The sequence below is a fragment of the Onychostoma macrolepis genome, chromosome 02, assembly GCF_012432095.1.
Source record: "Onychostoma macrolepis isolate SWU-2019 chromosome 02, ASM1243209v1, whole genome shotgun sequence".
NCBI lineage: Eukaryota > Metazoa > Chordata > Actinopteri > Cypriniformes > Cyprinidae > Onychostoma > Onychostoma macrolepis.
In genome coordinates, this window is record NC_081156.1 from 36,108,652 (window position 1) to 36,126,234 (window position 17,583).

A 17,583-nucleotide genomic window follows, 5' to 3' on the forward strand; every position below is an offset into this window, starting at 1 on the left:
AAATTCAGTGGTTAAAATTTGGCAGAAAATTCACCGTTGCACATCCGGGAACCGCAGGAATAGCAGTAGAGCACCGATGCATGATCTCCAGCTGCTGTCAGCCGCTCACCAGCAGGTGGCGCAAACCGCTGTTGATGAATGCCATATGTGGATCAAGTCATCCATTAACAAAAACTGATTTGCAGAAATGGAGCAAGCGCTAAGTAGAAGTTTTGATTATCGGGGCCAGTATAAACTTGTGGAAAAGCTGATTGTGTGTTTAATTCAACATCTTCACTGTTTCCCGTAGCCTACATGCAAGCAGCTTTCTCTACCACAAAGAGATTATAACCCAGACAGCAACATAGTGTTGGCCCAGATCTGGCCCACATCTGGCCCGCGTGAAATGTGGGCCGGATCTGGGCCGACACTGCTTGCTGTCTAGGAATGCTCTTTTACCCAACGCTGAAGTACAAAACTAACATTGCATCTGAGGAAGACATATATTGCTTTCGGTTGTTTAGTTTCTGTAACTTTGTATCATGGCTTGTGTGACGCTGTGCTGTAATACTGGGGTTCCCTTCATATGTCACACTCCAGGATTCCCCAACGACGCGTAACGCGCCTCAGTGAACTAATACAGTGATATAAGACCTCAGATCTCAGAATACACTTTATTGATGATTATGCAAACTATATACAAAGAACGCAACGTGCTGCATTTTCGTTGCTTTCCCTTACCACTGATCTATAGAGTGGACAGTCCTACAAAGATATCAATACCACGATTAGTTTTAACAGTAAGCAAACACTTTATATCGACATAAAAAATGAGTTCAAAACCGCCTTTGTGTGTATTGTTAGGTGTATTGTTGCTGCAAATGTGAATCGGAGAAAGCATTGACGTGCTATCGCACCCAAGGGGCCGTCTGACAATTCCACCGACTGGGTTAAACCGTCCAATGTATTTAAATTAAAATTACTTTTAACATTTAAAATAACACACTGTCAAATTGTAAAGCTTGTATTGATCATATGATTTACTACAGATTAGATTTTGACAATACCTCCCTTTATATATACAGTGGGTACGGAATGTATTCAGACCCCCTTAAATTTTTCACTCTTTGTTATATTGCAGCCATTTGCTAAAATCATTTGTTCATTTTTTCCCTCATTAATGTACACACAGCACCCCATATTGACAGAAAAACACAGAATTGTTGACATTTTTGCAGATTTATTAAAAAAGAAAAACTGAAATATCACATGGCAGAGTGGCCCGATGGAAGCCTCTTCTCAGTGCAAGACACATGAAAGCCCGCATGGAGTTTGCTAAAAAACACCTGAATAAGATTCTCTGGTCTGATGAGACCAAGATAGAACTTTTTGGCCTTAATTCTGTGTGGAGAAAACCAGGCACTGCTCATCACCTGTCCAATACAGTCCCAACAGTGAAGCATGGTGGTGGCAGCATCATGCTGTGGGGGTGTTTTTCAGCTGCAGGGACAGGACGACTGGTTGCAATCGAGGGAAAGATGAATGCGGCCAAGTACAGGGATATCCTGGACAAAAACCTTCTCCAGAGTGCTCAGGACCTCAGACTGGGCCGAAGGTTTACCTTCCAACAAGACAATGACCCTAAGCACACAGCTAAAATAACGAAGGAGTGGCTTCACAACAACTCCGTGACAGTTCTTGAATGGCCCAGCCAGAGCCCTGACTTAAACCCAATTGAGCATCTCTGGAGAGACCTAAAAATGGCTGTCCACCAACGTTTACCATCCAACCTGACAGAACTGGAGAGGATCTGCAAGGAGGAATGGCAGAGGATTCCCAAATCCAGGTGTGAAAAACTTGTTGCATCTTTCCCAAAAAGACTCATGGCAAAAGGGTGCTTCTACTAAATACTGAGCAAAGGGTCTGAATACTTAGGACCATGTGATATTTCAGTTTTTCTTTTTTAATAAATCTGCAAAAAATGTCAACAATTCTGTGTTTTTCTGTCAACTTAAATGATTTTAGCAAATGGCTGCAATATAACAGAGTGAAAAATTTAAGGGGGTCTGAATACTTTCCGTACCCACTGTATATGTACAGTACACAATTGTCCCGGATTCATGTCCGTACCCACTGTATATGTACAGTACACAATTGTGTACTGTACATATACAGTGGGTACGGACATGAATCCGCCATCTTGGACATGAATCCAAGATGGCGGCGCGCTCAGACGCAGCGGCTTCTCCGGGTCCCAAAGACGGTGCTTTTATGTCTTTTAATGTCGTCTGTTCGTCTCCAAACAATGTCAATTTACCGCTAATTCATCGGGAGATCACTCCGGGATATATCTATGATCGCCAAAGCCTTTTGGATATCAACAACACATACAAACACAAACTCTCGCCGGCAGCTACTGAGAAGCTACGAGGCCTTTGTTTACTGCTGGAGCCGGACCTCGAGACCGCGGACTCACCTACTGACGCTACCCGCACAAGGCGGCGTTGCAAGCGGTGTGAGAGAGGACGGAAGCGCGGTAAGCGCGGAGGTATACGAGCCAGGCTAAGGGCTAACCCCTCAAGACCTGCTCTTCCAACACTCATGCTCTCAAACGTTCGCTCTCTGGAAAACAAACTGGACTTAATTCAACTCAGTCTGTCTACACAGCATGAGGCAAGGGATTGTTGTGTGTTTGTTTTCACTGAAACATGGCTAAAGGACAACATACCGGACTCCGCCATTCAGCTGCACGGGCTAAACTGCTACCGAGCGGACAGAGATTCATCACTGTCTGGTAAGACTCGCGGGGGTGGCTTGTGTGTGTACGTCAACAAAGAATGGTGTAACAATGCTGCGTTAGTATCAAAACACTGTTCATCGCTGGTGGAGTTTATGTTTGTGAAGTGTCGACCGTTCTATCTGCCGCGGGAGTTCACGGCCATTGTTATTGTCGCGGTTTACATCCCCCCGTGTGCAAACGCAAAGGACGCGCTTCGCGAGCTGTACAGCGCCATCAGCGAACAACAAACAAATAACCCCGACGGCTTTTTCATCATAGCCGGTGACTTCAACCACGCAAACTTAAAGACAGTTTTGCCAAAGTTCTACCAACATGTGAACTTTGCAACAAGGGGAAATAACACACTGGACTTTGTTTATACAATAGAGAAAAATGCATACAAAGCTGAACCCGCCCCCACCTCGGTACTGGATCACATCTCTGTTATGCTAATCCCAGCATACAGACCACTTCTGAAACTCACCAAACCGGTTCAAAAGCAAATCACGGTATGGCCAGAAAATGCCACCTCAGCACTGCAGGACTGCTTCCAGGACACAGACTGGAACATGTTTAAAGAGGCGGCCACCTACAACAACCACACAGACCTACAGGAGTACACTGAAACTGTGACTGCTTACATCAAAAAGTGCATAGATGATGTGACAGTCACCAAGACCATCACCACACGAGCCAACCAGAAGCCATGGATGACAGCAGAGGTTCGTGGGCTGCTAAAGACCAGAGATGAAGCATTCAGATCAGGAGATAAAGCAGCCCTCAAAACAGCAAGAGCCAATCTGTCTCATGACATCAAGAAGGCAAAACATCAGTATGCTAAAAAAATCAACAACAACTTCAGCGACAGTAAAGACACTCGGACCCTGTGGCAAGCCATCCAGACCATCACTGACTACAAGGCCCCGCCACAGGCCAGTGACGATGACACATCCCTACCAGAGGCACTCAACCACTTCTACTCACGATTTGAGATACAGAACGACACACCTGCAAAGAAACTACCCACATCTCCAAACGACCAGGTACTCTGTCTCTCCCCAGCCGATGTAAGGAAGACCCTATCCAGGATTAACCCACGAAGGCTGCGGGCCCTGACAACATACCTGGGCGTGTACTGAAGACTGTGCTGCACAGCTGACGAATGTCTTAACAGACATCTTCAACATCTCGCTGAGCCAGGCAGTCGTCCCCACGTGTCTCAAATCCACCTCCATAATCCCAGTACCAAAGAAGTCACATGTGTCCTGTCTGAATGACTATCGTCCCATAGCACTGACCCCAATCATGATGAAGTGCTTTGAGAGGTTAGTCATGCATCACATCAAGTCCAGTCTCCCAAGCACGCTGGACCCATTCCAGTTTGCATATCGTCCAAACCGTTCCACGGACGATGCAATATCCACCACTCTCCACCTAGCTCTTACTCACCTGGAACAGAAAGACTCCTATGTAAGAATGCTGTTCATCGACTTCAGCTCAGCATTCAATACAATAATCCCACAACAGCTCATCCACAAACTAAACCTGCTGGGCCTTAACACCTCCCTCTGTAACTGGATCCTGGACTTTTTAACTGCAAGACCTCAGTCAGTCCGTATCGGCCGCAACACCTCGAGCACTACCACACTGAGCACAGGGGCCCCACAAGGCTGTGTGCTCAGCCCGCTGCTCTTCACGCTGCTGACCCACGACTGCACTGCCAAGTCCAGCTCCAACCACATCATCAAGTTTGCTGATGACACAACTGTGGTAGGCCTCATCAGCAACAACGATGAAACGCACTACAGAGAGGAAGTGGCACAGCTGGCTGAATGGTGTGGTGCTAACAACCTGTCCCTCAATGTGAGTAAGACAAAAGAGGTTGTGATGGACTTCAGGAGAAGCTCTGTTGACCACCCTCCACTGACCATCGACGGCTCAACCGTGGAGAGAGTCGGTAGCACTAAATTCCTGGGGGTGCACATCACAAAGGATCTCACCTGGACCACCAACCTCACGTCACTCAACAAGAAGGGACAACAGCGCCTCTACTTTCTCCGTCGGCTGAAAAGGGCAAGTCTCCCTCCACCCATCCTCACCACCTTTTACAGGGGCACCATTGAGAGTGTGCTGACCAGCTGCATCACTGTCTGGTATGGGAACTGCAGTGCTGCTGACCGCAAGACCCTACAACGGACAGTGAACACTGCCGCAAAGATCATCGGTGCCCCTCTTCCCTCCATCCTGGACATTTTCCTTGCACGATGCTCCAGCAAGGCCTCCAGCATCGTGAAGGACCCCACCCACCCCTCCCACAACCTCTTCCAGCTCCTGCCATCAGGAAAAAGGTACCGGAGTATCAAAGCTCGTTCTGTCAGATTGCTCAACAGCTTCTTTCCCCAGGCTGTGAGAGCTCTTAACTCCAATCTCCCTGTCCCTGCTCTGAAACCATGAACACCTCAGCCCCCCAACTATAAATAACTATTGACAAATTTCTCCTAAGTGCAATTCTGGGTGTGCTACACACAGGTGAGTGGGCTATACAAACCACCTGTAGTAACGCACTCGTCCCACTATATGCACACTAGACACTTTCTATAAACACTCCCTGCAACAAAGACTCAATAAGATAATATATGTTTACTTGAATATTGCACTATAAAATAATGTTTACTGGAGCATTGCACTACTAACTCTTTTGCACTATGCGCTGCTTCCCACAAAATCTCTCTTCTGAACAATTTAATGTAAAAATATATATTTCCTGCACAATTTCATGTACAAATATCTCTTTAGCACTATTTCATGTACAGTATTTATGTAAAGTTCTTGTACAGTCTCAGTTTGTGTATGTGTAGTCAACTAGGTATAGTAGTATTTATAGTATATGTATAGTCAGATGGTTAAACTGTTGTATAGCCCTATTGTGTTTTCTGTTTTTTTCCCCCATATTTGCATTGCTGTATGTGTATCTCATGTCTAACTAGTATGTAGCACCGTGGTCCTGCGAGACACGACATTTCGTTCCACTATATGTCCACACATGTAGCAGAATGACAATAAAGCTCAACTTGAACTTGAATTATTTACTAATAAAAGATCCCTGGAAAGGTTTTCCAGCGGTTGTAGTACGTTGCTAGCTACAAAACTGACTTACTACAGGTTAGATTTTGCCAATATCTCCCTTACGGTATGTACAGTACACAAATATATTTTTTTTAAACTACAGTAATTCACCAAAAGGGTTTTTCATGTTCCACAGGTTGTAGTAAGTTGTGAAATTTTGCCAGTATCTCCCTTACTGTATGTACAATTCACAGTTGACCTATCGGTAAGCCCCACCCCCCTTAGTTACTGTTGCTCCCTCAGACAAACAAATGGAGTTGCTCACTTCTTACAATGACAGCTATAGTGTGAAAACCATGTCCCACGATGATTTTTGCACAATTGTAGACACAAAAGGCCACCAAATGGGAATTAAATATTCAATGGAGGGATTTATAAAATATTTAAAAATAAATACGGTGGGTAACTCGAAGGAGGGTTTACGTTAGCTAGTTTCAGCCAGAGATACCTTGCTAAAGCACAAGATAACATTAACGTTCTGCTTGATCATATGAAAATTGTAACTTAATGAGTGTATGACAACCAGAAAATGAACATTTTTGTCTTAATTTATTTAAAAAAAAAAAAAAAGAACAAGAACTTTGTGAATTACAGTAATTTCTTAAGAATAATTATATACTGTATGTACAGTGAGGAAGATATACAATAATATATTTTATTAATTAGATGCTGAAGTTCATCATTTATTATCACTGAGGCAACAAACCACGTTAAGTGTTTCCTTATGGGAAATGTGTAACGTGCGCATTCATATCCTCGTCTGTTTGCATCATCAGTAAGATCTGAGTTTGGTCTTTTAATAGGCTTGTTGGAGATGAGCAAAATCTGAGCAGAACCGATCACCGCGAGATGCATGCCTGATTTCCTGATGCCAATCTGATTTCATGTGATTGTGTATTTAAATTATGCTTGAATATTCCCAAACACTATGACTGTGTGATCTCTGTGTGAGATATGTGATTGTTGTCATATTTCTATAAAAATTTAAAATACATGTTTATATTAAAGTAGAAATGGATGATAAATATGCCTTTCGTATTAAATAGCAAGCACTTGGAGTGTCTTGTTCATCATATTTATATTTATATAAAAGCAAAAGAACTGAAATTATATCACATTTATTAGCAGCACATCACATGAGTGAGAATAACGCAATATCTGCCTTTGATCTCGTTGGTATCTGTTCTACTTTGAGAGGGCAGAACTGTCCGTCTTGACTGCACTTATTTCACTCCTCCCCTCACTGCAGCCGCCTACACTTCAGGCAAGGCGCATCTCAAACAAGTCTAATAGCTGTTATTGTGTTAGTGCACTACTGAGCGCTTAATGTGTTTTCTTTAACCGATTTCTGAGGGAAACAACGTGAAACCTTGCACGTTCGTTCATATTCTACATCTGCTTAACTGTCGATATAGTTCGCATAATCATCAATAAAGTGTATTCTGAGATCTGAGGTCTTATATCACTGTATTAGTTCACTAAGGCGCAAGTTATGCGTTTTTGGGGAATCCTGGAGTGTTACGTATGAGGGGAACCCCAGTATTACAGCACAGCATCACACAAGCCATGATACAGAGTTACAGAAACTAAACAACCGAAAGCAATATATGTCTTCCTCAGATGCAATGTTAGTTCTGTACTTCAGCGTTGGGTAAAAGAGCATTATAATCTCTTTGTGGTAGAGAAAGCTGCTTGCATGTAGGCTACGGGAAACAGTGAAGATGTTGAATTAAACACACAATCAGCGTTTCCACACGTTTATACTGGCCCCCGATAATCAAAACTTCTACTTAGCGCTTGCTCCATTTCTGCAAATCAGTTTTTGTAAATGGATGACTTGATCCACATATGGCCACCTGCTGGTGAACGGCTGACAGCAGCTGGAGATCATGCATCGGTGCTCTACTGCTATTCCTGCGGTTCCCGGATGTGCAACGCTGCATTTTCTGCCAAATTTTAACCACTGAATTTGTGGCAGCGAATTTGGAAAGTGAAATAATGTGACCGAAATTTGCCTGTCGAATATTATACATCGTATTTTTAAACAGATTGAATATTTTGGAAGTGAATTCTGGAAGGTGAATAAGAATTGTTGAATTTTTAATTATGAAAATGTGTGTGAAATATTTTGAATTGAAATATTCACAGTTTAAATAAACAACTGTGTTAAATTTCAGGACCTAAAAATGCAAGCCCTGGAAATACAAGGCATTAAAATGTAAGCACTGTTAATTGGAATGCATCTTTTTTCGATTTGTGGAATTCAACATGCTTTGTTTCAAAAACTATTGTCATTATTCTGCTTCCATAATGTTCATGGCCATTGTCACTCCCTCGCATACAGCCACAAAACATGTCTTACAAAAGTTGTTTTCTGTGAATAAATGAAAATGATTTTCACACCATTTTGTAGCAAAAACTGTAGTCTACCACATCCACTTCTCAAAAGTCTTGTGAACAAATGATCTGTATGTTTTATAGCAGAGATGCCCAACCCTGTTCCTGGAGATCTGCTTTCCTGCAGAGTTCAGCTCCAACCCTGATCAAACACAACTGAACCAACTAATTAGGATCTGAAGGAGCACTTGATAATTACAGACAGGTGTGTTTGATCAGGGTTGGAGCTGAACTCTGCAGGAAGGTAGATCTCCAGGAACAGGGTTGGGCAGCCCTGTTTTATGGCCTTATTTCAGTTACTTTAATTGTTTTTATGTTTTTCACTAACCATGCATAAATGTTGTTTTCTCAAAACACAAACATATTCATGCTGCTCACATATTAATGTAGCTCAGTTTGTGCTGATTACAGTGTAATCAGACTTTAGCCATTAATATGTTTTTAAGATTCTGAAAAAAGCACAAATGTCAGGGCATGTCAAAACTTTTCCAGTACCCCAAAACCCCCCTCAGACCCCCGAGGATTCATAACAATCAGGTGTGTTGACAATAAACTCTACAGGAGCAGGATAGAGGAACCTGCTTTACAGACTCACAGACGCCTGTTTTACACGTCACTCAAACACAGAACCAGGAAACAGGAATCACATGAGTTCAAGGAAAGAGAAACTGAAGTGTAGTTGAGCTGTTGTGTGTTTGTGTCTCTGTATTCAAGAAGTAAAATGGCAGTAGCCAGAGTTTTTCATGATGAGTTCATGTGTTCAGTGTGTCTGAATCTCCTGAAGGATCCTGTGACCATCCAGTGTGGACACAGTTACTGTAAGAGCTGTATTACAGGGTTCTGGGATCAGGAGGATCAGACGAGAGTCTACAGCTGCCCTCAGTGCAGACAGACCTTCAGTTCAAGACCTGCTTTCTGTGAATAAATGAAAATGATTTTCACACCATTTTGTAGCAAAAACGGTAGTCTACCACATCCAGTTCTCAAAAGTCTTGTGAACAAATGATCTGTATGTTTTATAGCAGAGATGCCCAACCCTGTTCCTGGAGATCTGCTTTCCTGCAGAGTTCAGCTCCAACCCTGATCAAACACAACTGAACCAACTAATTAGGATCTGAAGGAGCACTTGATAATTACAGACTGGTGTGTTTGATCAGGGTTGGAGCTGAACTCTGCAGGAAGGTAGATCTCCAGGAACAGGGCTGGGCACCCCTATTTTATGGCCTTATTTCAGTTACTTTAATTGTTTTTATGTTTTTCACTAACCATGCATGAATGTTGTTTTCTCAAAAACACAAACATATTCATGCTGCTCACGTATTAATGTAGCTCAGTTTGTGCTGATTACAGTGTAATCAGACTTTAGCCATTAATATGTTTTTAAGATTCTGAAAAAAGCACAAATGTCAGGGCATGTCAAAACTTCTCCAGAACCCCAAAACCCCCCTCAGACCCCCGAGGACTCATAACAGTCAGGTGTGTTGACAATAAACTCTACAGGAGCAGGATTGAGGAACCTGCTTTACAGACTCACAGACACCTGTTTTACACAAGAGAAACTGAAGTGTAGTTGAGCTGTTGTGTGTTTGTGTCTCTGTATTCAAGAAGTAAAATGGCAGGAGCCAGAGTTTTTCATGATGAGTTCATGTGTTCAGTGTGTCTGAATCTCCTGAAGGATCCTGTGACCATCCAGTGTGGACACAGTTACTGTAAGAGCTGTATTACAGGGTTCTGGGATCAGGAGGATCAGACGAGAGTCTACAGCTGCCCTCAGTGCAGACAGACCTTCAGTTCAAGACCTGCTTTAGCTAGAAACACCATGCTGGCTGAAGTGGTGGAGAAACTGAAGAAAACCAAACTCTCTGCTGACTGTGACGCTGGAGCTGGAGATGTGCAGTGTGACGTCTGTACTGGAAGAAAATACAAAGCCGTCAAGTCCTGTCTGGTGTGTCTGAACTCTTACTGTCAGAGTCATCTCGAACAACATGAGAGTTTATTTAAAGGAAAGAGACACAAAGTGACTGAAGCCACTGGACGACTGCAGGAGATGATCTGCCAGAAACATGAGAAGCTCCTTGAGGTTTTCTGTCGCACTGACCAGAAATGTATATGTGTGCTGTGTACGATTATTGAACATAAAAACCATGACATTGTACTAGCTGCAGACCAGAGGACAGAGAAACAGGTATTTAACACTAGACTCTGATGAAATACTGCTAAACAATCTTTATGCTTCATGACTGTGATGTACAAAAGACCAGGAAACAGAGAGTTATTTTGGGCAGCTCAGTGCTCATTTGTTTTACTTAGATCTCAGCACTTCTAACCCCCTTAACACAGAACAGTACCAACTTCTCTAACCGAGACAGACCTTTTTAATCAAACGCTTCTCTCTAGACATGCATAGTGATAACCGAACAATCAAACACCATATGGAACACTACATTCCAGAATGATGCCAGTTTGTTTCCCCTGTGAGGCCTACGAACCCTAACCCAGTCATTTACGGCAATGTCCGGCACTTTGGCATGCTTCCGTTTGTCAAACTGTATTTTCATCCGGCGCTGTTGGCAAGAGACAGAAGCTTTCACTCCTGGGGGAGGCTTCAAGAGCACAGGTGGGCGGAGCTGATCAAGCGGCAAATTGAGCTCCCTACCCAGCATGAGAAAAGCAGGGGAAACACCCGTGGTGCAATGATGAGAGGCCCTGTAGTGCAGCAAGGTGAGGCGAATGGCCTGGCTGAAAGGACACCCTTGGGCCAGGTGTGCTCTGAGACCATTTTTAAGGGACTGATGAAACCGCTCCACGCCACCGTTAGCCTGTAGGTGATAAAGGGCTGTACGGATATGTTGGATACCCTTACTCTCCAGGTAGGATTTGAAGTCGCCTGAGATAAACTGAGGGCCATTGTCTGTTGTGATTATCCGTGGAAGGCCCCAGCGTGAAAACAGAGTCCAAAAAATCCACAATGACCTGAGAGGTGACAGAACCCGTAGCAGTCAATTCAGGCCATTTGGAGTGCAAGTCATAAACTACAAACAGGTAGCGCTGATTGTGGGGAACCCCGTGAATCTCACCGCAAATATCCAGTTGTAAGTGCTGCCAGGGTCGAGAAGGCCAGGCTAAGGGCTGGAGGGGTGGTGGAGGTGAGTGGCCGGTCTTACCACTCACGAGGCAGGCTGAACAGTCCTTGACCAGTGCTTCAATCTCCCTATCTATTCCTGGCCACCACACCCGGTCTCGGCAGCGCTGTTTGAGCTTCACTATGCCCAGGTGGCCCTCGTGCGCCATCGCTAACACACGTGCACGAAGGGACCCTGGGACCACAGTGCAAAGCCCACGAGCCACGCAGACATCATTCCAACAGGACAGCTCATCTTTGACCGGGGAAAAAGCAGCTAGTTCTCCAGATATATTTGATGGCCAGCCACCACGGATGTAAGTGCGGAGCTGTGAGAGGATAAGGTCCTGGTCGGAGGCTGTTTTGAGCTCCTGAAGTGACACTACATCCTGCAGGGGAGTGTATAGCATCTGAATAATGTCAGTTTCGACATCACTACTACCCGTGGGTGTATTTTCAGCAGGAATGGAGCGGGACAACAGGTCGGCAACCACATTGTCACGGCCTGGGGTAAATTGCAGACTGTAATTATACTGCCGAAGACGATCGTACCAGCGATGCAGTCTCAGTGGTTTGTGGCCTGTTCCCGATGTTGCGAGCAATGTCACCAGGGCATGATGGTCCGTCCTCAGGGTAAAATGGCGACCATATAGGTACAGGTGCCATCTTTCACATGCCCAGAGACATGCTAGCGCTTCTCGCTCCCCCACTGAATACCGTTGCTCCGTTGGGTTAAGGGCACGAGAGGCAAAGGCTATGGGCTTTTCGACACCATTCTGCACTTGTGAAAGCACAGCACCGATTGCTATGGCAGATGCGTCGCAGGTGACCAGAGTGTCACAAGAAGTGCTGAAATGCGCTAGCACTGGTGGTGATGTAAGCTGAGCCTTAAGGGTATGCACGGCCTCCGTACATGCTTGAGTCCATACCCAGGGTTCATCTTTCCACAATAAATGCCGCAGAGGGGCTGTAGTGGCTGAGTACTGGGGAAGAAACTTCAAATAATACCCTGTCATTCCCAGAAAGGAAGCTACTTGTGCTGGCGAAGTTGGTACGGGGATGGACCGAATAGCCTCCACATTGGAATGAAGTGGATGTATGCCCTCTGCCGACAGTTTGAATCCCACAAAGTCAACGGTTGGCACAGCAAAGAGACATTTGTCACCATTGAGGGTCAGGTGCTGCTTGGCTAATGCGTCAAACACCTTACTTAGGCGCTCGTCATGGATCTGCCTAGTTGCCCCATGCACAACCACATCATCCAGATAAATGACCACACCTGGTATGCCAGCTAACACAGATGTCATTATTTTCTGGAAGCAGGAAGGGGCGGAGCTAAGGCCAAATGGCATCCTGGTGTAGCGAAAGACACCTGTCACAAAAGCTGTCAGGTTCTTGCTGCTTGGATGTAAGGGCACCTGCAGATACCCTTCTCTAAGGTCCAACTTGGAGAACACTGTAGAACCATAGAATTGGGCTGTGAGTTCCTCTGCAGTCGGCAGTGGATACTTGTCAGGGATTACTGCCTTGTTTACATGCCGCAAATCCACACAGATACGTAGGGCACCTGATTTTTTTGTAGCCACCACCAGATTTGAAACCCAGGGTGAAGCGTCCACAGGCTCAATGATACCTGCGTCTTGCAGCCGCTGCAGTTCAGCTGTCACCCCATCACGAAGGGCCAGGGGAATGCGGCGTAGTGGTTGAATAACAGGGGTGACAGTGGGATTGAGGAGAGGTTGATGGTTGAATGTGGTGAGGCAGCCACTGTTGCTGCCAGGTTGTAGTCACAGCCAGAATAGCAGCCCCCCTTGAGTCCGCCAACATGAACTCCAAAGCAGTGAACAGATCTAGCCCCATCAAATTTGCTCCTTTTTGCCACATGGAATACAAATGAAGAGTGTTTTCGTCCCATAACAAACAGTCAATTCAAGTGAGCCCAGTATTTCTATTTTGGAGTTGCCATACCCACAAAGGGCTGTAGAGGGTGCACCCAAGGAAGCGAGATGAAAAACTCTCTGTAGGTGTCGGCGTTCAGAAGAGATACACTAGCTCCTGTGTCTAAGAGCAATGGGACGCACACATCATTTAGAGTTACGGTACATGATTTGAATGTCACCAGTCCTGAAGTCACATTATGAATAATGGTGGGTGTAGACTGGGCTGTGCGTGTCTCTGATCTGGTGGGGCTGATCGACAGACATTGGCAAAATGATTTTGTTTTCCGCAGTTGTGGCATGTTTGGCCCCGGGCTGGACAGTTACGAGCTCTGGTATTATGAGAGTGAGATCCACAGTTTCCACAGCACTGCTGTTGTTGTGGTCGCATGCGCTGTTGCCGTGTGAGATGCATTACAGAATCAGGAGTATCAGCAGCTGCTTCTGTGCCCCTGCCTGGTGACTGGTCCATGGGTGAAAGTGCATCCATGTGTGCTAGGTGGCTGGGTGTGAGCTTAGTTTGGTTTGTCAATGTGGCTGCACATTCTGCTGCACCCTCGACTTGATATGCAATGGCTATTGCTCTAGACAGTGATAGATCGTCAGATTCCAATAATAGAACTTCCCGAATTTTGTCATTATTTGTGTGTTCAATTAGTTGATCACGAATCATTTCGTCGCGCAGCGCCCCAAATTTACAGGAGTTGGCCAGTCCTCTTAGGTTAGCGACGTACTGATGAACTGACTCACCGGGAAGCTGGTGGCGTTGGCGAAATATGAACCGTCGCAGCAAAACGCTCTGTGGGGCGGCGAAATGCTCATTCAACAGAGTCACGGCCTCGTCATACATGGCGTCGTTGTCAGCGTTGATCGTCCCGAGCACTCGCTGTCCTTCCGCACCCAGGCAGTGTTGCAGTAGCGCCTTTTTTCTGACCGCGCTCACTTCATCAAGGCCCGCTGCAACGAGATAGGTTTCAAAAGACTGCAGCCAGCGGGACCACGGAATGGGAGGCTCACCAGGGAGTGCGAGGAAAGGCGGCGGTGGGGGTAAAGAGCAATCAGCCATCCTCGTCGCCAAAATGTGATGTACAAAAGACCAGGAAACAGAGAGTTATTTTGGGCAGCTCAGTGCTCATTTGTTTTACTTAGATCTCAGCACTTCTAACCCCCTTAACACAGAACAGTACCAACTTCTCTAACCGAGACAGACCTTTTTAATCAAACGCTTCTCTCTAGACATGCATAGTGATAACCGAACAATCAAACACCATATGGAACACTACAATGACATTATTATTATGATAATTCATGTATGATGATTGTAACTAACATCACTTCTGGAGTTTGAACCTACAGCCATTGTTTATCATTTGCGATAAGTAACCTTTAAACTGCCTTACTCTATGTTTACTGGATTCATCTGTTCACATGATGATTTAGAGCCAGTAGTTTTCTGTGAGATTCACTATCATCTGTTTGTCCTGCAGAAGCAGCTGAAGGAGACGCAGAAGACGCTCCAGCAGAGAATCCAGCAGAGAGAGAAAGATCTCCAGCAGCTGAGAGAGGCTGTGGAGTCTCATAAGGTGAGTCTGGAGAAGAAGAGAAGTTTGTCTCAGTCTCGGTTCAGACTCACTGAAGCCTGAATCACTGTGTGTCCTAACAGCGCTCTGCACAGACAGCAGTGGAGGACAGTGAGAGGATCTTTACTGAGCTCATCCGCTCCATTGAGAGAAGCCGCTCTGAGCTGATACGGCTGATCAGAGATCAGGAAAAGCAAGCAGTGAGTCGAGCTGAAGGACGACTGGAGCGACTGGAGCAGGAGATCAATGATCTGAGGAGGAGAGACGCTGAGCTGGAGCAGCTTTCACACACACAGGATCACATCCAGTTCCTGCAGGTAACACACATCTAGAAGAACAGGGTCATAGTGGACTTGAGCAGATCCTGCTGTGACACCAGACTCACAGAGAAACATTTCATGAGTGTCTTATTATATAATCATCAGTCAGACTCTCATCTGATCGTCTTCTTCTGAAAGAGACGCCGCGTACAAATGGCTTTCAGCTCAGAAAATCTCTTAGCAATCATTTCTTTCAGCTCTTTCTTCTGGAAGATATATTTAGCCGTCAAACACCACTAGCGCCACCAACAGCTCAAAACTTCACTAACATTTCGGCCTTTTACCTCATTTTTGCTTCTGATTCATTACGTCATGGTGAAATTAGTGAACTCGACAGTACCGATTCTGGGTAACATTCATCAAAACTGGATCAGGTGATCATCAAACTTGATAAAACTGATTTTTATTGGCCTGTAAGACATTGATGAATTTTAGCATGAAACCCCCATACATGAAGTGAGACTTTATATTAGCAATGATTAAGTGTATTGAAACCAAACCAAACCAAATTTGAGCATGTCTTAAGGGTTCTTGTGAAGTTTCAGTATCTCTAAAGTTATAAATAATGGTCAATCTAATCATAGCCTTTGAGCTGCTTTTCTTGAGCAAATCTACTCAACCCTACGAGACTCCATTGATGTGCTTGAGCTGTTAGATGGACATTTATGTTCTTAGCAGATGTTTTATCATCCAAACTATTTCCTAGAATGTTCACATAGTGTAAGAGTCAAATATTACAATCTGTAGCTCTAATGTGATATAATGAATATGAGAAGAATGAAGCTGATGCTGTGAAAGTGCTGGATTGAGGTGAGTTACTAAAGATCAGTCGAGTCAAATCTGATGTTGGAGCAGGTTATTGGGTGAAGTGTGGAGCTGATGAGTTTTGATTTCTGTTTTCTGTAGAGTTTCCAGTCTCTCTCAGCTCCTCCTGAATCTACAGACGTAAATGATGATCTCTTCAGTTCTCTCGTCTCTTTTGATGATCTGAGAGAATCTGTCCATCAGCTGAGAGACAAACTGGAGGATTTCTGCAAAGAGGAGCTCAAGAAGATCTCAGACAGAGGTAAAGTCCTGGAGATTCATCTGCTCTCAGAAACCAGTCCATCATCATCTCATATCACGGAGAACATCATATTAGAAATGTCTTAGGAATGGATGCAGGATCATGAGAATCACAATGAGAACATGTCTCACAATGTTCATGTCTGTTGATTTCCACAGAAACATTCACCAACATTGTTCCCAGGACCAGGAACCACTTCCTACAATGTAAGTCAGTAAGAAAACAAGCAGAAAAACTCACTGAGTGTGTTCATGTTCTTCTGTAGAAGCTGAAAGAAGAGTTTATAATTGATGATGTAAATGATGATTAGCACAGATATCTGGTCATCTGTACTGAGACACTGATGATACACTGAACATGAAGAGTTCAGCTACATGAAAAGATCAAACAGATTCATAATTCCTGATTCTGATGTGTTTTATCTTCATCAGATTCCCATCAGTTCACTCTGGATCTGAACACAGCACATAAACTCCTCTGTCTGTCTGAGAGAAAGAGTGATTAATTACACTAAAACAGTCCAGTCGTATCCTGATCATCCAGACAGATTTGATGTGTATCGTCAGGTGTTGTGTAGAGAGAGTGTGTGTGGACGCTGTTACTGGGAGCTGGAGTGGAGTGAAGGTGAAGTGTGTATATCAGTGTCATATAAGAGCATCAGCAGGAAGGGACGGGGTTATGAGTGTGTGTTTGGATGTAATGATCAGTCCTGGTGTTTGGACTGCACTCCCTCCAGTTACTCATTCAGACACAATAGCATAAAGACTGATCTCTCTGTGAAGCCCATCAGCAGGAGAATAGGAGTGTTTGTGGATCACGGTGCAGGAACTCTGTCCTTCTACAGCGTCTCTGACACAATGAGCCTCATCCACACACTCCAGACCACATTCACTCAGACGCTCTATCCTGGGTTTGGGTTTGGTTCTGGATCATCAGTGAAACTGTGCTGATTAATCAGATTAGATATTATTATTATTATTAATATTACTATCAAAATGACCTTTCAATTCAAATGATCACACAGTCAGTAAATAATTTCATTATTTTCCTCATGTAGCTCCAGCTCTTCCTAGCATTTGTGTTCTTCTGTATTTCTGTGTTTTTGTTGTCATGCATTTAATTGTTAACTGTGAAATTTGTTTTTCATTTCAATTTTAATTTTACAGCTTGTTAATAATTAGTGGTAAAAAACGGATCATTTTAAACTCTTAAACCTCATATTATTCAACGTGATTTTATGACATTCAAGTAAAATAGTCTTGTACTTTTGAACTTCAT

General features: G+C 44.3%; 1 protein-coding gene across 1 annotated transcript; it reads left to right on the forward strand.

Moving 5' to 3' along the window:
* Positions 1–9,893: 9,893 nt before the first annotated feature.
* Positions 9,894–17,035, forward strand: LOC131528844 (E3 ubiquitin/ISG15 ligase TRIM25-like). The gene is made up of 6 exons (XM_058758264.1): positions 9,894–10,466; positions 14,827–14,922; positions 15,003–15,236; positions 16,146–16,305; positions 16,464–16,511; positions 16,737–17,035. The coding sequence occupies exons 1-6, from the start codon at positions 9,894–9,896 to the stop codon at positions 16,808–16,810; spliced, it is 1,185 nt and encodes a 394-aa protein (XP_058614247.1). The 3' UTR covers positions 16,811–17,035.
* Positions 17,036–17,583: the final 548 nt, after the last annotated feature.